The 24,946-nt window shown below is 39.5% G+C and overlaps 1 protein-coding gene across 2 annotated transcripts in view; it reads right to left on the bottom strand.

Annotated features, from left to right (window-relative positions):
• nkain2 (sodium/potassium transporting ATPase interacting 2) overlaps positions 1-24,946 on the bottom strand; it is a 267,619-nt gene that overhangs the window by 10,672 nt on the left and 232,001 nt on the right. For both annotated transcript variants that reach the window (XM_017683579.2, XM_017683577.2), the window contains exon 5: positions 12,070-12,130. In XM_017683579.2, coding sequence (XP_017539068.1) covers positions 12,070-12,130 — 61 coding nt within the window. The remainder of the gene's footprint in view (positions 1-12,069; positions 12,131-24,946) is intronic.

The raw sequence follows: 24,946 nt of genomic DNA, 5'->3' as shown, positions 1-24,946 counted from the left end.
CAATTAATGGCCCAAAACTACTTGGAAAAAACATCTGGTTACATTGACTTACATTACATTTAAACATTACATTAAAATTAAATTATGTTTACCTCCTCCAGTAAAGTTACCATCTTGGAGACACAACAATGATAGATACATACACACATTATACATATATATATATAAGACAATGCAAAAATTATGTTGAAGCACAGAGAGAGAGACACAGACAGACACACACAGAGAGAGAGAGAGAGAGAGAGAGAGAGAGAGAGAGAGAGAGACACAGACAGACACAGAGAGAGAGAGAGAGAGAGAGAGAGAGAGGATTTCTACATTAATGATGATTAATTTCATCATTTATCACTACGAGTATACGCGTATGTGAATGAATGAGTTAGCGAGTGCCTGTGTGTGTGTGTGTGTGTTTGTATGTGTAGTCGTGTGTGTAATAATCCTGGTCAGTGTGCAGTGGCTGGTCAGTTTCTGGAGCCTCAGTGGGGCTGTTTGAGGGTGATATCAGTGGCAGGGAGCTGCTGGAGCGTGCGACCGCTGGATTAGCAGATGGCCTAAAATACCGCAGACTGACAGGATTAGCCCGGGACCCTCAGCACCAGCCGGCCAGCTGTTTCACTCGCACACACACACACCTACACACACACACACACACGTGTGCGCACACACACATACACTAGCCCGGCATATCTGGCCTTTCCACAAAGACGCTGAGGTACTAAAGAGTGATAAAGATCCAGAGGCTGCTTCCCACACAAATGAACACAGGAGATAAGCTGCAGAATTAGCTTAGTGACTTCTTCTCCTGTGCATCATAAGCAGGAAGAGAAGCAAAGATTTGGGATGATTATCACTCTAATGACAGATTTTGGGGAGGGGGCACGTACCCAGAAATCCCATAATCCACACAGGCCTCGTTGTGGAATCAGACCTTGTGTACTGATCAGTGTTATTGGAGAACCTGCAGAGGTCAGTCTTAAAACTGAAGCCAAAAGGTCCGGCCAGGGAATGCTCGGACATGGTCAGTTCAGATTTATCCTGCCCTTCTTACACAAGATGGCTTGTTTGTTTGATGTGAAATATATTAGATATAGTGCAGCTTATTTCTAGATGCTTTTCTTGTAACAACTCCATTACAAATATTAGACATACTAAACATTTTGATGTGCAACTGCAGCTGCCTGCAAAGGTTTGTGCACCCCTGGTCAAATTAGATTTTAAATAAGTTAACACACCTTCTACAGAGAAAACACTGCTGCACATTTTAATACACAAATGCTGTTTATTTGCTAAATTTATCATAGTGGAAACAACATAAACATAAAATGGAGCCAGTATAAACATTATAACATTTAAAAAAATATTTTATTGTTTTAAGTATTTTAATTTTATATTTAATTCTGTAAATAATGCCACATTTAAGTGTGTTCTCTGTACAGGATGTACAGCTTATTTTCATAAAAAAGATAAAACATCTAACTTGACCAGGGTGTTCAAACCTTTACATTCAATTATAGTGTCTGCGTCCAGATTTTGGTCGCATCTCATGTCCCTGTGCATGATTTAAATTGTAAATCCATTTAAAGCCTCGTTCAAAAAGCAGTCTGGGATGAAACACTCCTTATAACTTTGAGACGAGTGGGTGAAGCTAAACTAATGTAGACTGAAATGGAGGAAATATGTAAATTTCTTAGTTTTTGTGACATCACAAAAAAATTCAATCACGATAATCCGTTTATTATATGGTATGTTTTGAAACTTGACATTCAAAATCTAGTTCTTTTGTTTCAAAAAGGGAGGAATGATATGGGCCCATTAAAAGCTGTGAAAGTAAGTAAATTCAAATAGTATTATAATGATAGTCTAAAATGATCATACACTCACTGGCCACTTTATTAGGTACACCTGTTCAGTTGCTTGTTAACACAAAAAGCTAATCAGCCAATCACACGGCCGCAGCTCACTGCATTTAGGCATGTAGAGGTGGTCAAGACAACTTGCTGAAGTGCAAATCGAGCATCAGAACGGGGAAAAAGGGGGATTTAAGTGACTTTGAACGTGGTATGATTGTTGGTGCCAGACGGGCTGGTCTGAGTATTTCAGAGTATTTCAGAGTATTTCAAACCCATCTCTAGGATTTACAGAGAATGGTCAGAAAAAGAGGAAATATCCAGTGTGGACGAAAATGCCTTGTTGGTATGAGAGGTCAGAGGAGAATGGGCAGACTGGTTCCAGATGATAGAAAGGCAACAGGAACTCAAATAACCAACCAAAATCTGTGAGGAATGTTTCCAACACCTTGTTGAAAGTATGCCATGGAGAATTAAGGCAGTTCTGAAGGCAAAAGGGGTCCAATGTTTTACTAGCAAGGTGTACCTGATAAAGTGGCCGGTGAGTGTATGTTGTAATATAATCTGGGCTACCTGACACCATTATCTAATGGAGTGACTGACTAGAATGTGTTTGTAGTCATTGACATATGTGACTATATTATTTTGAGTTCAATTTTTAAATGTTGTAAGTCCTTTTATGGTTTGCGTGTATGATCAGGTCATAAGAAGCAACAGGTCACAGGATATTAAACACTCAGGTGTTAAGATTATTTTTCATTTCTTTATCTTAAACAAAAATGGACATTACTTCTTACCGTTGGCTCCCTGGGTCTCTAATATGTACATATATTGCATTTCCCCACCCATGTCTATTAGCAGTAATGCAGTGACAGTAATATGCTTAATGAACCTGAAGTGAAGTACACAGAAATAAACATCATGACATCAGCAAGGATGGGATGAAACGTGACATGGTACACAACAACTGCTGCGGAGTTAAATGCTAATATGCATCCTAAAACAAGCTCCAATCTGCTCTTAAAACATTTCCCTTGTCTCTGATGGAGCAAATAGCTGTGACTGTTCTAATGGCTAAATGCCTCCTGGCTAGCCAAGCCAAGTTAATAGAAAATACTGGGATCACTGCTTCAGTAATGAAGTAAAAAAAACAAAAAAACAGGCAATGATAGTTGGGGGCTCGAGGACAGTTTGCAGGCCTCAGAGAGTCGCCTAGAGCCACAATATTAGCATTCAGAGATATACACTGACCTCTCCTCCACTTTTATAGACTCCAACATCTATTGATTCGTTTAAGGTGACAGGTCCCAGCAATGCGTTAAGGGTCTGTGGCAAGGCTGGAGGAAATTAGATAGAGATGGAAGCTTTGGCCTCCACACAACAAAGCCTTAACCCTTAGTTTCAATGCAGTTTTTAGCATAGCTTTGTTGGCTTGGCCTCGATAATTCCCTCAGGGGGGAATCCTCATCGCCATCTTAGAGGCTGTTCTATTACTGTAGTAGCTCAAGTGAAGTGTTAGATGACTCCTGAGAGGTGTAAAGCATCGAGTTAACATAAATGTAGACTTCAGCAGCAGAACTTGCCCAGAAAGCTTTGCTATTTGAAAACATTTTTTTTCTAAACCCTAAAAAAACAAAGGACAAAGCTGTTCATAAGCCAAAGCAATGGAATACTCCAGTGGAATTCCACTGATTTTTTCAAGCTTTCTGCATAGTTCAGTTGCTACAATATAAACAAAGTCATTTAAAGTTGTTTGAATTGAAATGTTTGATAATAGAGGAGCTTACTGATTCTGATTTCTTTACAGTAGTGGTGACAGAAACCAGGTTGCTGCTACGTTTATATGTAATGTTTCAATGCTAAAATTGTGGTAAAATGCCCTGGATGTACGTCTCCACCAGGAAAGGATTTTAGAAATCTGTTTTAGGCCAAAACCTATTGCACACTATTGTCTCAGACATGAGGCAATGTCTATAACCACTGTAATGCAATCATTTGCCATTACAGCTTCAGAAGACATCAAAGTCTTTAGATGTCTGGTTCCATTTCACACTACTATGAACAATTCTGACTCAGTTTCTCTAGAATGGGACAAACCTCTCTGAATGACTCATTACCATTTACAACCCCATTTTCAAAAAAGTTGGCATGCTGTGCAAAATAATGTAAATAAAACCAAAATGCAATGAAGTGCAGATCATTTAAACCCTCTGTTTAATTGAAAATAGTACAAAGACATTTCAAATTTCAACATTTTGAATTTGATGCCAATAACACATTCTAAAAAAAGTTGGGACAAGGGCAACAAAAGGCTGGTAAAATCATGTAATGCTAAAATAACACCTGGTGGTTGATTGGCAACAGCTCATGAACATGATTTGAGTATAAAAAACATCCCAGAGAGGCTAAGATTTTCAGAAATAAGGATGAGGAAAGGTTCACCACTCTGTGGAAGACTGCACAATCAAATAGTGGAACAATTCAAGAATAACGTTTCTCACCATCAAATAACTTGGGGATTTCATCATCTACAGCACAGTACAGTTCCCAAACGCTTATAGAATGTCGTTAATAGAAGAGGTGATGAAACACAGCGGTAAACATGCCCCTGTCCCAACTTTTTTGAAACATGTTGTTGGCATCAAATTCAAAATGGGCAAATATGTTTCAAAAAAACTGTTTCAACATTTGATATGTTGTATTTGTAGTACTTCCCTTTAAAAATATGGATTTTATTTTTATTTACATTCTGCAGAGTGTCCCAGCTTTTTTGGATTTTGTATTTTTTGAGTAATTAAGCAGGAATTCTTTAATATTTCACTATACTTTTTGATTTGCTATGTTCAAAATGGGCTCTGTGCGTCAACCCTCTTCTAAAAGCTAACAAAAAAAAAGCAGCTCTTAGTCTAAACATTGAGCTCCTACCAGACAAAACAGATACTCCCTAAGTTGACACATATTACGCTCAGACATCTCCATAAATGTTATACATTACAAAGAGCTCCTTAACTTGCTGGCTGAAGCTGGCCAAGCTGAGAGCGACTGAAGAATCTCCTTCTCTCCTTGTTCTGCAAGTGGCCACTTGTAGCCTTGGGCTGAAGTTTGTGAAGGCATGTTAAAAACAGAGGCTAGAAATAGAGACCATAAGATCGGACTGTTTTGGCCTCAGTTCGCACAAAGCCACTCTCTGACAGAGGCATTTGTAAACTGCACACAGTGTTAATGCTAATCACTGTGCGATTCTACTTCCATGCTACCACAAAACTTGATTGCCTATTCCCCAAGGAGGCATGTAACCTAATTCTCTTATTATGAATGCAAAGAGTGTTTCCTGCACTTCAAACAAGCTGATAGCCATTTCCTGTGTTTCTGACACCCACACACCATGCACCGTTCTGTTTCTCTTACTTTTTTTCAGGTCTTGGAGGCAGAATCACTTTAAACACCGTCCTTTCTTTAAACGGACCCCGGGACATTACCCTTGATAGTAGCAGTAATTACGCAGTGAGCGTGTTGATTGGTTTGAGCTGTTCATTACCTCTGTAGAGGTGCTTCATGTACTATATTAATTAGAGCCGTAATGGCCAATATGGCTGCGAGATTAGTGTGTCCGCATGCCTCGGGGATCAAACCATCAATATCATTCGCATTCACTGGAGAATACCGAGCCTCTCTGACAATATTATTTCAGTGCAGAGGGCCAAATTACCAAAAGCCCCCCGCTATGCCTCATGTAGGAAATGAAACCTGCTGATATCCCCTTGACAGATATAATCGGCCTGCAGCCATGTGCATCACACCACCAGCACTTTGCGCTCTCTCTGCACAAACAAGCACTGATTGAGAAGAGATTTTCAATTACACAAATTTACCAGTTTCTCCTCATCACCGATGACGACAGTCATGGTATTATTCAGCAGTCAGCATAATGCCTACTGATTGGATTACAGAGGGTTTGTACAAGAATGACACTATTTACATCCGAGAGTAACTGAATTTTATAGAATACATCGTCACTGTGCCAGAAGAATATAAGTTTCCCAAAAACGGCAACTTTATTGGAGCAGGCAAAAACTTTTTTTTTTACCTTTAATGTCAATCTAATGAGTTTTTTTCCATATAATTTTGAAGCCTTTCTTTTGGTCCATTCATCATAAACTTTTTGAAACAATGTTAGAGCCACTGCTGTGCTCAAATGATGCAGAAAAATAAAAATTTATGGAGATACATGTCTTTTTTGGACAGCAGCAAACATACTGCTCTTCTTTTGCAGGACTGTTTCATGCTTTTCATTAAGGATCTGTAGAAGCAGATTTGTGAACTGTATCTGTGGAAATATTTCGGGATCATTTCAGCAATATTTGACATCAGCAGATTTGGGTATATCAGATCTGGTCTGATCTCTAGTATCAGATTTCTTTTGCCTCTACTTATTTTATAGGAATGCTGATATTCAAAAATATTTTCTAATATCAATATCAAGTGTATATCTATAATCATAGGGGAAAAAAATACATATCCAATCTCATTCTGTGAGCACAAATACTCACAGACATGCTCCAAAATATATATAGCTGTAAAGGTGGGACAACTCCTTAATAATGCTGATGGTTTTGGAATAGGACATCCAACCAGCTCATGTAGGTGTGATGGTCAGATGTGCACATATTTTTGGCCATGTAGTGTATAACGGTCAATCTATATATCAGTTGATAAGGTGCAATATCTGCATTTTTGAGGTTGAAAAATAGTATCGCCACACATACTAACATCTATTGAAAGATTCATATTTGAACGTGCATTAAGCCTGTCGTTAGACTAACAGATTACCAAAATTCACAAGATTATGAACTGTTTTTTTTTTTTTTAATGCTGATTTGTCTTCTTCAAATGTCTGTTTTGCTTCATTAAATAGACTGAAATCAGATGACCCAACTGTAAACATCAACAGATGAAGCTTTTTTTTTCTCTTTTGGACAAATAATCTGCATATTATGTAAGATTGCATTGATCAGCATACCACAAATCTTTAAATTTCCACCTCTACTATCGCACCATCAATATGTACCCATTAAAAGTACAACTGCTTGTTGCAAAAAAAATAAAATAAATAATAATAATGTAGCACTTTTCATAGTAATAATGCAACTCAAGGAGCTTTACAGACAAAAGAGACAATAAAAATAAATAAAAATACAATAAATACAGGTAAAAAGTAAAGCAAATAAAAGAAAAATCAGCAACAATAAGAAAAAAATGAACAATAAATAAGTAATACTGCTGCTACTATTACTACTATTAATGATAATAATAAAAGTAAATAAAAGTAGGATGTTAAATAATGTTTAGGCCTGAAACAGTTTGTCTATGAAAATAAAGCCCACAAACGGGCTATTACCGGTTTAGCTCCTGTGTGTACAGTGTGGAATGGAAAATCTCTAGCCTTGATGCACATGCACCACGATGCATTCACCATCCTCATGTACTCTGACTCTTTCTCTCATGGCACAATGGATATTGTTGACTGCAGGGGCTGCGCTCTTGATCCTAATGCAGAGTGAAGTCGCTCAGCGTAGTGAGAGACTGGCACTCTAAATAAGGTTGCGCCTAATTACACGCAGAGTGAAGCTTAATGATTCTGATTATGAAACAGGGTAATGCAGTGAAAATGCACTGAGAGTACACAAAGAGGCTAGTGTGGTCAGCCAACTGGAGCGGTCAACAACACGTGTGAATTACCCGCACAATGACAGACTGACAGCCTCGCACATACACATATATTCTCTCTCTCCTTCTCTCTCTCTCTCTCTCTCTCTCTCGCTCCCTCTCTCTGTTGCCTGGTGATGAGTGAAACACAAGAACAGAAATAATCGGAACTGTACAGTGAAAAGCGCTATTGATCTGACAGGCTTGTGTTGCCAGCCAGCAAACTCCAACACAAAATCCCAGTAACAACAGCGATAAAAACAAAACAAAACTTGTAAATGTCTCAAAGCAATAAACATTAATTATAAACCAGAGCAACACAAAACAAACCTCTGTCCTAATTATTTTGCTTTCTAATCTTGTCGAAATGGAACAGGAACTAAAGAGAATAATTCATGTCTCTTAAAGGGATGGTGATTGCGGCGGCGCTGGCCCTGGTGTCTGAATATAACAAATGGGGCCATTTCCCACACTTGCTTTAAAGCACACGGCCACAACCTGGGGGTTTGAGATCAATAAAAGCAATCTTTTAAATCCTGCAACATCTAAATCCAAATGTTTGCTGGCCCATTGAAACTAGGCTAAAGATGTGGCGCTAAGAGAAACGTCTATGCTGATGGTTCATTATTAGAGTAAATACACTGCTCAAAAAAATAAAGGGAACACTTAAACAACACAATATAACCAAGTAAATCAAACTTCTGTGAAATCAAACTGTTCACTTAGGAAGCAAGAGTGACTGACAATCAATTTCACTGCTGTTATGCAAATGGAACAGACAACAGGTGGAAATTATTGGCAATTAGCAAGACACACTCAATAAAGGAGTGGTTCTGCAGGTGGGGACCACAGACCACTTCTCAGTACCTTTCTGCTTTCTGGCTGATGTTTTGGTCACTTTTGAATGCTGGTGGTGCTTTCACACTCGTGGTAGCATGAGACGGACTCTACAACCCACACAAGTGGCTCAGGTGGTGCAGCTCATCCAGGATGGCACATCAATGCGAGCTGTGGCAAGAAGGTTTGCTGTGTCTGTCAGCGTAGTGTCCAGAGCCTGGAGGCGCTACCAGGAGACAGGCCAGTACACCAGGAGACGTGGAGGAGGCCGTAGGAGGGCAACAACCCAGCAGCAGGACCGCTACCTCCACCTTTGTGCAAGGAGGAACAGGAGGAGCACTGCCATAGCCCTGCAAAATGACCTCCAGCAGGCCACAAATGTGCATGTGTCTGCACAAACGGTTAGAAACCGACTCCATGAGGATGGTATGAGTGCCCGACGTCCACAGATGGGGGGTTGTGCTCACAGCCCAATACCGTGCAGGATGCTTAGCATTTGCCAGAGAACACCAGGATTGGCAAATTCGCCACTGGCGCCCTGTGCTCTTCACAGATGATAGCAGGTTCACACTGAGCACGTGACAGACGTGACAGAGTCTGGAGACGCCGTGGAGAGTGATCTGCTGCCTGTAACATCCTTCAGCATGACCGGTTTGGCAGTGGGTCAGTAATGGTGTGGGGTGGCATTTCTTTGGAGGGCCGCACAGCCCTCCATGTGCTCGCCAGAGGTAGCCTGACTGCCACTAGGTACCGAGATGAGATCCTCAGACCCCTTGTGGGAGGTCATACAGGCACGTGGAGGCCACACACAATACTGAGCCTCATTTTGACTTGTTTTAAGGACATCACATCAAAGTTGGATCAGCCTGTCGTGTGTTGTTCCACTTTAATTTTGTGTGTGACTCCAAATCCAGGCCTCCATTGATTAATAAATTTGATTTCCATTGAAGATTTTTGTGATTTTGTTGTCAGCACATTCAACTTTGTACAGAACAAAGTATTCAATGAGAATATTTCATTCATTCAGATCTAGGATGTGTTATTTGAGTGTTCCCTTTATTTTTTTGAGCAGTGTATATACTTCTCTGCTCAATATACGATGGCTCATTTATAGGGGTGTGCGATATATCGGCTGTTGATATATTATTTGCTCATAAATAGGAAAAAAGAATAGCTATTATGGATTAGATGATTACAATTCTGTATTAGCACCCTATTTTTAGGTTTGGCATACACTGATGAGGAGATGCATTATTACTGATATTGGTATCGGGTACCTGTCCAAGATGTTGCTCATGTACATAGACATACTCATGAAATATGCGCCGATACCACCTTATACCATGTGACATAAGTGTAGTGTTGCACGATAATGAACACATGACTCAAGCTGGCATTGAATGACAGTAGTTGGTCACTTTAAATATTATGACTCAACATAATCAAGCGAGGCATACACTGCAATTTTAGCCTGTTTGCAGGTGTACACATTTACAACTGCTTTCCCTACCTGGGTGAACACATGAAGACTTACAATACATAGGCAAAAAAATCAACATTTGTGATACCAATGTCAGCACATTCTGACTTTACCCCATTTCACTGAACAGTCTCTAATCAGTCTGTTTAAATATAGATATGAGAAATAAATAATAAAGAAACCACATATAAAAATGCCCATCAGTTCAAAAGTTTGTAGTCTCACTTATATTAGTAACTGCTACTATTTTATTCAACAATAACTATAATGTACAATCCTATTTCCAAAAGTTGGGATGCTGTGCAGAATGTAAATAAAAATAGAATGCAATGATATGCAAATAATGTTAACCATATTTTTAAAGGAAAGTACTACAAAGACAACATTTCAAATTTTGAAACTGGGAAATTTTATTATATTTTTGAAAAATATACACCCATTTTGAATTTCATGCTAACAACATGTTTCAAAAAAGTTGGGACGGGGCCATGTTTACTATTGTGTTCCATCACCTCTTCTTTTAACAACACTGTAAGCGTTTCGGAACTGAGGAGACCAATTACTGTAGCTTTGAAAGTGAAATCCTTTCCTGTTCTTGTTTGATACAGGGTTACAGCTGCTCAACAGTTCGTGGTCTCCTTTTCTATATTTTTCAATGTTTAATGCGTAACACATCTGGACTGCAGGAAAGCTAGTTTACCACCTGAACTCCTTTACTATGGAGCCATGCTGTTGGAATACATGTGGAATGTGGTCTGGCATGAAATAATCAAGGCCTTCCCTGAAAAAGACGTCATCTGGATGGCAACATATATTGCCAAAACATGTATATATCAGCATTAATGGTGCCTTCACAGATGTGCACATCACCCATGCCATGTGCACTAATGCCCCCCCTATACCATCATGAGTACTGGCTTTTGAGCTGTGCACTGATAACAAGCTGAGTGGTCTTTAGCCCAGAGGGCACAGTGTACGTGATTTTCAAAAAGAAATTTAAATACTGATTTGTTGGACCACAGGACACTTCCCCTCAGTCCATTTTAAATGAGCTCTGGCCCAGAGAAAGCAGCGAGGTCTCTGGATCCTGTTTACATATATGATTTCTTCTTTGCTTTTTAACTTGCAATTGTGGATGCAGCACACAGACAGTGTTTCTCAGAAGCTTTTCTGAGCCCATACAGTGATTTCCACTACAGAATCATGTCTGTTTTTAATGCAGTGCTGCCTGAAGGCCCAAAGATTACAGCCAGCAAATACTGTTTTTTGGCCTTGTCCCATGCATACAGAGATTACTCCAGATTCTCTATCTTTTATGATATTATGTATTGTAAAAAGTTCTTTACTATTTAGGTTGAGAAACTTTTCTGAACGACTGTTACTGACCTGTTGCCAATTAATCACCAGCTTTTTTTTTTAGCATTACTTTACCAACCTTTTGTTACCGCTGTCCCAATTTTTTTGGAACCTGTTAGCATCAAATTTAAAATGGGCATATATTTAAAAAAAAAACAATAAAATTTTATAGTTTCAACATTTGATATGTTAACTATTTTCAGTGAAGTATAGCATTTAAATGATTTGCACATGGGGGCAGTCGTGGGCTGGAGGTTAGGGATCTGGCCCTGTGACTGGAAGGTTGCCGCTTCAATCCCCAGTGCCGACAGTCCATGACTGAGGTGTCCTTGAGCAAGACACCTAACCCGCCAATTGCTCGCGGGCGCCGTTGATAGGGCTGCCCACTGCTCTGGGCAATAGGTACTCACTGCCCCCTAGTGTGTGTGTATGTGTGTGTGTGTGTGTGTGTACATTCACTAGTGTGTATGTGGTGTTTCACTTCATATTTTACTCAATCTTTCAAGTTTGGGAACATCATTCATTTAATTTCCTATCAAAACTGCCACAGGTGTGTAGCTGTAAAGAAGCTTTTACTGAAAAAAAGAAAGATCGACTTCTAAGTCTCTAAGCCTGAACTTTGTAGGTGTGTAAAAAATATCCCTGTAGAGTTTTATGCTGGAGCTGAAAAACGAATAATCTATCCCGAATGGCCATTTTGACTGGAAAATAAATAAATAAAGGGGGGTCTATGACTCTTGGCATCTTCAATAAATTTCAAATGAATGAAAACAGAAATTCCGTACTTTTAAACTGTGGCATAAAACAAGACTGAAAAATATTCAGCTCTAAATGCATACTTACAGCTGTCTTCCTCTTCTGAAATTAGTTTCACCACATAACACGCGTAGATGAACCCAGCAAGCTAGAAAACAAATAAACAAGCACACACAAAATTGTCTGTTAGAACTGCACCTGTTCAGTGGTTATAAAGAAAGCTATTGACAAACATTTGCACTAAAGCAGTAAAAAACTTTTATGAAAATCACATAAACCATCAAAGGAAACTGTTCTCATGCTTTCATCAGAGATGAAAAGTATTAGTGTTTCTATATGGTGAGGTGTTTGGGGATCAGGGAGACGGTGATGAAAACGGGACAGAATAAAGAGATCAAAGGCGGAGGGAGGGGAGCTGTTTTTTTCGTGGAGGAAACAGGTGGCAGTGCAGCCAGAGCTTTACATCAAACTGAGGCAGCGCTGGAGGAAATGGGTGTTCAGAGTAACCAGGACAAGGAGGTGCAGCTCCATTCTGTCTCCAAAAGTGCTGCTCACAAGGAGACTGCAGCCCACTAACACAGAAACACAGCCATTATACAATAAGACTAAACCTTTACTCATTTAGGTAATTGGCAAATTCCCTGTATGTCCAGACATACCAAGACACTAATTAGTGAATTCAGCTATGTTAAGATCTTTAAGGTCTAAGCCTGTATAACCGCCAAGAAAAGCACTGACCAGTAAAAGAGATGAAGCTAATGCTTTGGCCCTTCATTGCACTAGCGAAGGAAATGCTAATTTAACCCATGTCTAAGCACAGTGCAGTCAGGCAGTCTGTCTAACATAATAAACATATAAAAGACATACTGCCTGATACAAAGTCAGGAGATTATTATCTTTTTTGTGTGATTTCACTGTGTGTTTTAGATGAGTTAGCCGACTTGCTAATTGCAGTGTTAGCTTCATGGCTAACTGCAGCTGCACACAAGTCACCGCACTTCCACCAGTCACGGCAGCATCTGGTGTTGTAGTCCAGTCTGGTCTTGGCCTTGATACCAGTCTTGAGACCATAAAGTAGTAGTCTCCGTCTCATCTCAGTCTCTAGCATATTTGGACTCAGTCTTGGGGTAAGGTGGACTTCAGACCAACCAAGTTCAGTGCTTTCATCTGAGGTAACTGAAAACTGATTATTACTGGACCACAAAAGCTTCCACTGATTTGACCACTACTGAGTGCTGGACATCAGACACAATCAAAGTTCTGGGTCCAAATGTCCAGAGAAGCTAGGGAAGCCAGCATGGTGAATGAAAGCTGCTAAACTTCCAATAACTGGAGGTACAAAACAATGGTGCCAGACTACATTTTTAACAGCAAACATTTATAGCAAAACAAAGGAACAAATGTAACAGAAGAAAAAAAAAAAAAGAACATCCAGCTGCAGGCGCTCAAGGGTACACAAATTAGCAACACTCTACACAGAGCCCTGACAAACCAGGCCGACTGTAGCTGACCCATAGTTTACGCAGTGTGTGCCACACCACTGGCTTTGGTTGACTCTCATCAGTGCTGACCAACTGAGCATGATAAATCAGCCTCTGCGATCATGAGAGTTTAGAATCAGGCTCAGCAACGCTACAATATTACAAACAGGGATGCACCGATCATCAACTTTTATGGCCAGTTCCATTTCTGAATTCTTTATAGCCAAATTAGCCAATGACCAATTTTTATTAGCCTTATATTTTAACTCAAAGCTCACACTGTGTGGGCTAAATGAACAATTGATTAACACCAGCATACGTCCAGTACTTTTTATTAGCTCAATTGGCAACATAAACAACATTATTTGCGTTTAATGGGCCCAACTGGCATTTTAAATTGGTCAATTTGAAATTAGGTCCCTATTTAAATAATATGATTCTAAGTGCTACATCAAAAATAAGTGGGGACTGTTACTTAGCACAGTGAGTCATACCAAAGTATGCTATGATATTTTGGTACAAATAGAGCAGCAGCATTCAAACATGAACATGAACAACATGAACAGAAGCTTTAGCGAAAGTTCTGCCAGGAAGATTCTAATGCTATGTCATTCACTCATTGGTCCTGTCCAATCACGGGCCAACACCTGTCTTTAAAAAGACTCGACTTACGTACCTATTCTGTTGCTTTCAGGTGCCCACTTTTTGACATTCCCCTCCTTCCTCCTCCCCCACCACTGCTTGGGTCCCTGTCTGGTTGTCCAGGTGTAGGCTCTGCTCCTGCTGACTTTATCTGGCAGGATCAGCAAGATTCTCAACGTTCCAACCCACCTGGACCAAGGACGGGGCCTATGTCAAAGACTCGAATTTCTACTGGACTGTTATCTTTCAACTGGTAAAATTCGTTGTCCTCACTCAGTCTGGCCTCCCTGAGTCTTTCTGGCAGAAGTTCCCTTCCCTACCTCACATTATTTCCATTGTAAAATTGCAACAAAGATCTGTCAACAAATTGGAGAACTGCCAATTCTGATCTTGGCCAATTGTGATTGTGCATCCCTAACTGCAATGCATAATGAAAAGGGGTTATGTAACAACACAATAGCAATATTTATATTATGGTGTGCCATTCCACCCATGTTTTAGAAGGGGCTTTAGTCGATCTGTTGCTGCTGCTGCTGTTGTTGTTTATGCTGTTGTTGGTTTAAAATGTGTTTCTTTGTTGACTGTGACTTTGTGTGTCTACCATAGAGAGAAACTATGGCTAGAAGTGACCTTCCCCGCTATTCCAGCTGTTTTTCAATGGCCTTTACTTCAGCTTAAATATTGGCGTCCTATGATTCTTCTTCATTGTTGACGCCACAATATTGTCCATATTATGCAGTCGTAGGCTGCGGTAGACGCGTAGTGGCTTTTGACGGCACATAAGAAAATGTGAATGAGGCAGCTTATGAAAAAGGAGGGATTGTAAACACTGCAAATCCATCTAAACAAGTCTGTGGCTCACTCCAGACAGGAACAAATAAAAACTCAAGAAAAGTGCACTGTTTTTTCCTGCCAGGCCTCTTAATCTTGGAGCTGTGGCCTTGTGTGCTACACCAGTGATTTCAGAGAAGTGGAGTAATTTGTGGTGCCTGAATTGAATTGACAGATACAGTATAGGAGTGTGTGTGTAAGCCTTAAGTGTGTGTGTTAGCACTGTTAGCGCTGGTTAAGGAGGCGAACATCCGTCCTTCCTGCCAATACAGATTTAGAACAATCCAAAAAATACAGCACAGCTATGCATTAAGCACACACACTGTGGTGATGCTCCTAATCTGAAGGTGCCTTTCTGAGATCACTGCTGTGGCTGGGACATTTACATATTCCCTCTCATCTGGGGACACTCCGGCACATGTCTGAGCTACACGGCTGTATCTCCAATTCTTATCATTTGAGCGCCTCAATTAACTACACATATGGCAAACAATTTGGGAGTCCATTTCCAGCTCGGCTGTTAGATAAACACAGGGTGGCAGTAAATCGGAGGAAGCACGTATTTAAGATTCCTGGAATACCTCAAGGTCTCGCCCTCATTTACACAAAATAATGTGCCGCCTCCTCTCTCTGGCTCTCGGGCAGCAGCACCATTAGCAGCTGTGAGCTCATATGCACGCAATCCGTCTTCACACACAACATCGTTTGCATAGAAACACGCCTCGATGTGAAGGACGCAGGATTATACTGGCTCCAGCTGAGCTGAGAGTGGCCACACTGCCCGCTCACGCAGACACTTCCAGTTAGCACAGGGCATGAGACAGCAGTTCTAGACAACACAGTCACAACACACAATGCATTCACATGTACGCATTTTGTTGACGCCCTTATTCAGACCAGCTTTCAGTTCAATTATGTCACAGATGTTGGCAAAACATTAGGAATTATTGGTGTTGTGTGGCAAGCTTAGGTAAAAGTTTGGAAACGGCTACTCACAGAACGGGTTTCTCTTTTTCTTTCTTTGAATTATTTGCAACATTTTAAAATAGTAATCAAGACAAGAGTTTGGCTCAAATCACAAATATTAGTCTTCTTATTCGTCTTCTACCAGATCTATTAGCCTTCTACCAAATAGCGCTATTTAGAGCTCCACCCTTCTTCATCTTATTGGCTCCACTAATTACCTTTTAATGAGAAACCCATAGTAATTAGAATGATATAATGCTTGTGATTATTTTTCCATCTCTAAGTTTCACTAAAGTCCTAAACGAAAACTGCAGGTCTCAGAAAATATTATGTAAAATTGCATTTGTGTTTTGAACATTAATTCATACACAGGCGTCAACATATCAGTATGACGCATATTTGAGTTTGTCGTAGAAACAACAGCGAAAGCAGAAGCCTTGAGATCAAAATGTACTTAAGAAAACTGAAAAACATAGTCCATCCAAACTTTTCATTAAGACCATATATTTCTTAATTTGATCATTCAATATTCATAATTGTTGATAATTACTTATAATTACAATAATTTGAGGAAAACTTGAATGGGTATGGATTTCTTACATAAAATATAACGCAGGTCAGCCAGAATATGCCTTTTCTTTCTTCAGAATTCAATACAAGGCCTGATAGACCTCCAAAAACATCCCCATCAAATAAACAATACACAAAGTTTTTTCATCTTTGTGATGTAGGAGAAAATCAGGCTCCTCAGAACAATGGACTGTCAAACCCAGAGCCCAGAACTTTTTGCTGTTTTCTTTTAATCATTTTTTTAATAAGACATTTGCTCGCTAATTATTATTCTCTATACTGGAAATCAGGAGTACTATGTGAAACACCATAATAAAGAACAATATTTATGATTCAAGTAAGTGATTTTCGAACACTAATGTTACTCAATCTTGCTCATCATTCGGCAACTATGGTCACATTTCATTGTTTATAACACATTATGGACATTTTGAGGCATTATGGGTATTAAGAGTGGACTGGACATTCTCCAGTTCGGTGTCATTGGCCTACTGAACTGATTTTTGGTCTGGCCCCCCTTCACATTAGACTAAGAGTAATGTGGGCCATTACCTAAAGTGAGTTCAAAACCCCTGTAATGAAGCATAGTTTCAGTAGTTTTAGCAGTTCAGTAGAACTCCATGGCCTCCATCTTTTCTTCAATGAAAATAGCTCAATAGCTATTAATAAGTCTCTGGTTGTGTCGTGAGTGAACAGCTAGACTTCTTCTCCCTCATATTGCATATAGGCTCATATTGCTAGCCAGTGTATTGAAGCAGTAAATGTTCACAGATGTTCAACTGTCACTTATTCTAAATGAACCAGGCTTATTGCTTACAAAGGTTTATTATTCAGAAGCTACAAGGACAATGCACACTAATGGAGCTCTTCTTAGGTTATAGAAGTGTAATAATACTTTAAGCCCGCTGGGAGGCCCATGGCTTGTTAAATATCTCAAATGCATACCATTACAAAGAAATGACAGGATTGTGCTAGCTTTCATTTTGATGGCTCAGGCCTACAAGTCAGTCATATGCAAACTGAGTAGGCCGTGCATCCGAATGTGTTTGTGTGTACAGCAAGGGAGAATTATGGCATGAGACGAAAGCTCCTCGGATTACCCGATGCTATCGCCTTCCTATTGTGTCGTATGAATGTAAACCCAGTTTACAGACTGTAAATACAGCTTGTACTGGGTGTGTGATGAAGGGTGCTCACACGCACACACAAACTGCTCTGTATACCCGTCCTCCCCCGCCATGCCGTCCCCAGATGGAAATCTAAAATTAGATTCCACGCGTGTGAATAATGCATGCACGGTTTCTAAGGAGATGCTAAATAATTGAGGTTAAGTCTGCGAGCAATGATTGATCTTGATGTAAGTATCTTAAAGTTGTATCACACATTTAAGCCAGCCCATTCTTTACCATATGTAGACTAGATTACTGGCTTAAATCTTTAATTTATTTATCTTCGAGACACCAAGCAGTTCGGCTTACTTTGAAAAGGAGCCAGTGCAGTAAGAGGCCCAGCTGAATATTCACCGGAGCAGCATATACAGATAAGGCCGCATGTCTCCCATGACACATAATATGTGTGAGTGTAGGGCCTGTTACTGATTTCATGTCAGGGACATTGCCATCATAGGGCAGAGCAGTATGGATTTTATGCTAATGACAAAGCAAAGGTGATGGCAGTGTGAGTCAGAGCCAGTGAACCTTTAGCTTAGTTCAGCCATCAGCGCAAACACCACTTCCAATCTCCTACTGCTGTATAATTAACATCAGTCACAGCTCCAAATGCCCCCTCACACTTGCTGACATTTAGCGGGGCTAACTATTGAGACGTGAATGAAAGTGTGTACAGAAATATTTATCCTAAAGTGGTCAAGAGGTTGTGACATTAATTTCTGCTATACCACGGGGCAAAAAAAATCGAATGACTTGTTAATCCTTTGGCACAGAAGCATCTATTTCTGCCTGTTAATCCATAAATAATGTTATTTTGTTTTGTGAGCAGCTGTTTTATTGGATTTCCAGGAGCTGTGGTTTTTATTTATTTATTTAAATGTATTCTCAGGAGGTATTTCTGAGGAGATAATCCACTTGCATAAAAAAGGGGGAAATTCAAAGGCAAATAATTTTCCAAAAGAGAAAACTCCATCCAGAGAAAATGGGACATCTAACAACTGTGCAAGACTGCCAAAGCTGCCCCATCATATAAACCCCATGTGCCAACTACAAGGCCCGCAGGCCAAGTCAGGCCCGTGGCACAATCCTATTTGGCTTGTGAAATTATTTTAATTTTCTATTATTATTAGCCTGTTTTACCCTGAGATGCACTACAGGCCCAGCATGCACTGCAACATAGTGTACATTCTGACCCCATTCCCCCCAAAAACAATCTATGGGCCAGCAATTATACAAAAACAAAAGATGCCTGGTGTCTAGTTCAAGCAAATAGGCAGTTTTAAAAATACTACCTCAAACATTTTTTATCATTTAGTATTATTTTTGAATGTGTTTCATGTCTATTTTCCTTTGCAGTTCCTTTGCATATTTTGTACAAATAACGTTCCATTCAGATCATGGCAAAATGAAATAAAAATACAGCTGGTCCAAGGCCTTTTTAGTGGGTGAGTTTGACACCACTGATATAAACAGCACTTAAAGCTTTCATCTTTAAGAGAGCAGAGAAATCAAGCTGCTTCAGATCTGAAAACATCCACAGTGCTATGGGTCTGAAAGGACATGTAGCTGTCAAGAGGCCCTTACTGAGAAAAGGCAATTGATAAAAACAAGAAGAAATCAAACAAAGAAGTTGCTGCTGGTCTCAGAATTTTGGACCTCACTGCTTTAGCTTCATCCCTTTGCTGCTTTTTATTATTTTCCTTAGATACAACCACTCAGGGAGCGAAGAACAGCACTTTCTGTCCACAGCAGTCCTCTTCCTCCCATCAAGCAATGCAATAAGTTAAAGCAGTTACACCACAAAATGAACCAATCGTGCAACCCCACATGCACCAGAGTTTGCTGGAAGCGAACCCCAGACCACCAATTTCAGGAGGACCAGATATCGATTCTGGGACTGCTCCCAGGCTTGAAAACAGCTTTCACACTTGACCAAACATACCAAACTCAGAGAACAAGCAATCCTGTGTCTGGAGGAAAGTTCTAGTGTGGATTACACTGCATGTCCAAAAGTACTGAGATGTCTCTTCGAATTAGTGAATTCTGCTATTAAAGGTCGCCCACTGCTGACACGAGTGTTTAGTTGCGCACTAACAGCTTGTATAATCGCCATAGAAAATCACTGACCAATAGAACAGTGGTTGGTTAGTGTAGTGGGTAACATCTCTGCCTTCTATGCTGTAGACTGGGGTTCAATCCCCACCTGGGCAGACATCCTGCACTATACCAATAAGGGTCCTTGGGCAAGACTCCTAACACCACCTTTGCCTACCTGTGTAACAATAATCAAGTTGTAAGTCGCTCTGGATAAGAGCATCTGCCAAATACCATAAATGTAAATGTAAACTGTAATGAGCCTAAGGCCACCATGCACAATGCCAAGCTTCCGCTATACACCCTCCAGCACTGGGCTGTCGAGCAGTGAAACGGTGTTCTCTGGAGTGATGCAGCTCCATCCTATGCCTTTAGGATGAGTTGGAGTGACCCAGAATCAATCATCCAACATCCGTACCTGACCTAACTAATGTGATGGTGCCTGAATGCAATCAAATCCTCACAGCAATGTCCCAACATGTAGAGTAAAGCCTTCCCAGAAGAGTAGAGGCTGTTACTGCAGCAAACGGGGACAAACTCCCAGTAAATACCGTTAATTTCAGAAGAATAGGATAAGGAGGTGTATTGCAATATAGGACATTGCATGTTTTATGATTTGCCTACTCATGTTTTGCTCACTTTAGTTTTGTTGTGAACTAAATAAGGCAAGACAAATAACCCAAATAACCCACTCACAGTTGGTGTGTGACCACCCTGCTTGGACTAATTCACCCTGCTTCCAGAAAAGAAATGACCCACTATATCCCATGTCAGTGTGAAACCCATTTCAGACCATTTTGTCCAGCAAAAGTTTTCAGTTTGTTGCAATTTATGACCTTTGTTTTAGCATTTATGGTGAACAAAACATTTTCTAAATTATAGCCAGCAGCTGAATCTTTACTGTCTGCAGGATGCAGAGTCTGCATTTTTATGTTGTTTGTATTTATTTAGTATTATTTTTATGGAGCACATTTCATGCCAGACCCTCAAGCAATAATAACAGTGAAAAAAACATGAGATGCAAAAATGACATTACTTTTCTGTATTGATGAGAAAGCAGAGAAAGCAGTCCTCATCACATTGTTCTTATATATGTTGCTCTATCTCATTTACTGAAAAACAACTAGCAGGAGTTGCTTATTAAGAATTATATGCCAAAGTCAGATGTGAATGTAATACACCCATAAAAAGCCATATGTGCAGCTACACTGTATTTCATTGTGTGGTACTTAAACACAGCAAAACTAAGCACTGTCTTACAGAGCATATCATTTCTTCATATGAGCCCATAGACTTTTCTATCAAGAGTGTGCAGGGCTCGTGCCTCACTGAAATGTAAGGGCTGTCCAATCACAGCCCTCTGTTGACCTCAGGGGTGGGGCTGAAATTGGTTGCTCTTGGGTGAAGCTGACTGTGAATGTTTGGGCTATTATTACTTAGCTATCTTTGTGCTGCATAAGTAGAAAAATAGACTGTCTGCCCAGTGGTCAGTGTTATAAGTTTTGCTAGCCTATATGGCTGAAATGTGTACCAAAAAAAGGTGTCAAACGATACAATTGTCCCATATATGGACCATTTTGACGAGGTAGTTCAAACTTCAGTCCCACATAAAAAAAAAATAAATACTTTAGTCCAAAGTCCAAATCAGTTAAAAGTCCACAATGTTTTCAGCTCTAAATTTGAAACAATTCAACCGAATGATCCACATATAAAACTCCCTGGGAGGTATATTACTATGTGAGTCTGACACGTGGAAGATCTTCATATGCAGTTCTCCCCAAATACTCTGGCCTATTTTAACACCAATAATCCTATTGTGCTCTGATCTGTTTCTCACTTTCTGTTTTATTAGGCTTCCTAGCCTAAAAAGTCATCTAATCAGATTGTGGATGGTGGGTTGGGAGCGTAGGCGTGCTGATTTAGTTTAGTTTAGTTTCTGTGTCCCTTGTAGGAAAAAAAAAAAAAAACAAAGCTGCCAAGTGGGGAGTGTAACTTGTTTAAAAATGCATTGGCAAAGATATATTTACCCCTCAATCTCACTTTGCAGCGATGCTACATCATCAGAGACTGATTGTTCTCATTGCAAGATCTCATCTAATCCTGAGTGACTGTTCAGCTGTGTACAGTCCCATGCAAAAGTTTGAACACACCTGGTCAAATGGCACGTTTTGTTAATTTGTAATACTTCCCAAGAAACCTGTTAGAAGTAGTTTTACTGTGTCGGGAGAAAAAAGATTAATTCGCTTTGTAAAGCCTGAAAAGAGTGGTCAGAGGTCTCAGGTCAGGAATTTTTGTCATGTCTTTACAAATTAAACCCATTCGCACCAAGTACAATTTATTCAGACAAAAAAGAAGTGATTTTTAACATAGCGTGACCTTCACACCAAATCTGGTGCACAGAAGACAAAAAAGGAAAAATAAATGGATTCCTTGAGAAACGTCAATGATTAGTTCTTCATTTTTCTTTTAAGGACTGCACTAAGCAGCACACACATCATTCTGTTTGAAGCTTTTTAAAAGCAGCGTTCATCAGTGAGGGAAGCAAATAGTTAGAGCTCTTTGTGGGCATGAACAGACTAGAACGCACCTGGATAAACCTGGATAAAACGCTACAGACAGTTGCTATAGAGTAGTTTTTTCAGCTTCAGCCCTCCGTCTTTTTTATTAACCTTCGCATTCTTATATTCTTATATAGACTTGGTATAAATAGGCTTTTAAAATCACACATAGGCTAAAAAAGGTCCATCTTGATGTTTAGGTCTCGATGCAAAATCAACATTATACTGATTAAGATGTTTTGACAACGTTCTTGTTGAATCATCACAATTATGAGCTTCATCCACTTAGGAAGGGGTGCAAAGCACAAATGACGTTCTCCTGCATGTTGTGTGCAATTACACACTTCCACCAGAGAGGTCTCCAGATATCAAAAATCTACATAGTGCAGCTTTAAAATAAGACTTTTCCTGCTAATTTTAGTGCATAGTTTCTATGTATTTGCTATGCATTCTTTTCAATAAAATACAAGATGTGCTGTAACATTTTTACAAGCCACATTTTATGGTTTATCTTTTTCCAGTACTAAATGAACCATATTTGTGTTTTAAAAAAGTGTACAGAACTGTGTCATCTGTAGAGAATATGTACTTATTTTCACTTTAACAAAACATGTAATCTGACCAGAGGAACCCAAACTTTTGCATTCAATTGTAAATGTTAGGAAAAAAAAATAACTGTAGGTTCTATGTAGAAATGAGCCTTAGCTTGACGCTGTAACACTCTCCCATTGGTTTAAGTCCACTAAAAAAAGAAATACGACAAAAATTCCGCAGAACTACTTGATTAAAAGTTGAACAGTTTACTGCTTGGAAAGTTGATACAGAAGTGTTCCCTTCCAAAGTTAACCAAAAAGGGAGCTAAAGTGAGGTCAAAAAACTGTTTGGCTTTACTCCTCCATCTTTTCTTCTCCTGTTTCGCTCCTGCACTCTTAGCCCCTCCCACAGCCTCTCTCACATGTGAGGGTCTAATTGCCCACAGGTGCAGAGCTATCAAGAGGCAACCATTCTTTTCTATATATCTATCTTTAAACAACATACATATATACATTTTTATATGTTGCTGAAATACCTTAACTTGTAAATGATAACACATTAACTTTCAAATCTTTCAAATAAAATTGAACTGTAATTAATAATAAACTTAAATATTACACTATTTACAATAATCCAATAAACAGATAAACATTCTAACATTCTAGGCTACATTTATGCTCCTATACTAAATTCTCAATATGTATGAAGTAATTAGCATTGTTGTCATAGGAATGTACCACAGTAAAGAATATCAAAACTGAATTAACTGCTATTGTTGTTATTCATTATAATGGTAGCAATCTACTTAAAGGGTATCAATCAGTATATACAGTTTGGAGGCTGTGAATTTAAGCTTTGCTATTAAAGAGGTTGATACCTGTAAAGATGATGGCCTATAAAGTCCAATCAACACTGATTCAAAATCAGACCAACCTGTTTCTCTGAGGGATTAATGTTAGCTAGTTAGGTAGCATAGTGACTGCACATGCCTCAGCCATATATGCTAATATTACACAGAACACTTCGCAGATAGACAGCCTAGAATACCCCTCTGACACAAAGGCCTCTTTTCCACATTAGAGCCAAATGGTTCCCCAGGCTGTTCTGCATAGTTGTGAAAGTGGTTATGGTTTCTTTTTCCATCTGCTATGTGGCTAAAACAGAACTAGGAGGTACTTCAGAAAACTACACACAAGAGTGGCCAAAGTCATTAAAGCAATGTCTGTCCACTTGATGGCCATCTCGGTAATGCAATCATTTCCACTCATACAAACAAGCTTCTATCTCTTTGAAATTTATTGAATGGCAGGACGTTTCCCCATGTTGAGCATCACAAGCTTTTTCATTCATATTTCAATTAACCTATTTCCTCTTTTATAACATCTCTGGATTGGCTCAGCAACAGCTAACAGGCTTGATGCTACAGAATATGTCTGATGCTGGCTGTCACTCCAACACCAACTTCTTTATGCTGTATCCTCTAAACGAGTGTTGAGCTTCAGTTAGCTAGAACCAAGCCTGTACTGTGGTGAGTGGAACCTAATTAATGCTACACTTGCATTAGCCTAACCCAACAGGCTATAGAGAAAAACACTATAAAGCAAATTTGATTTCATCTGTCCGTCACTCCAACAACGTCACTCGACTTTGCTCTTTCAAACACGTGGACATGAGTTTGTATAATCTACAAAAAGACTTGAGGAGTGGGCTAGTATTAGCAGAGTTAGGAGGCTACAAACACAATGGAACAAGTTTAATTTTGGCTTTCTGTGCCTCAAACCCCAGCTAGTTAACCATGTCTAGAAAACCACACTGAGAATGGGTTGCAAATCACTGTTTCCAGAAGAAAACATCGTATTTCCAAAACGTTAACTTTACAGGTAAAGGAAAAAAAAACCTACTTTACTTTTGATGTAAGTCAATGGAACCAGACATTTTTTCCAAGTTATTTTGGCCGTTTTTGTTGGTACATTCATGGAATTTACACACAATGTAAAGGGCAACAGGTATTTACAAATTATGTGAACAACTGCACGACAACAAAAATGGAGATACAAGGTTTTCCTCTGACAGCAGCAAAATGTTCATTGACAAACAAGTTAAATAAATATTTAACATT

The sequence above is a fragment of the Pygocentrus nattereri genome, chromosome 4 (assembly GCF_015220715.1).
Source record: "Pygocentrus nattereri isolate fPygNat1 chromosome 4, fPygNat1.pri, whole genome shotgun sequence".
Classification (NCBI taxonomy): Eukaryota; Metazoa; Chordata; class Actinopteri; order Characiformes; family Serrasalmidae; genus Pygocentrus; species Pygocentrus nattereri.
This window is presented reverse-complemented; position numbering and strand designations above follow the sequence as displayed.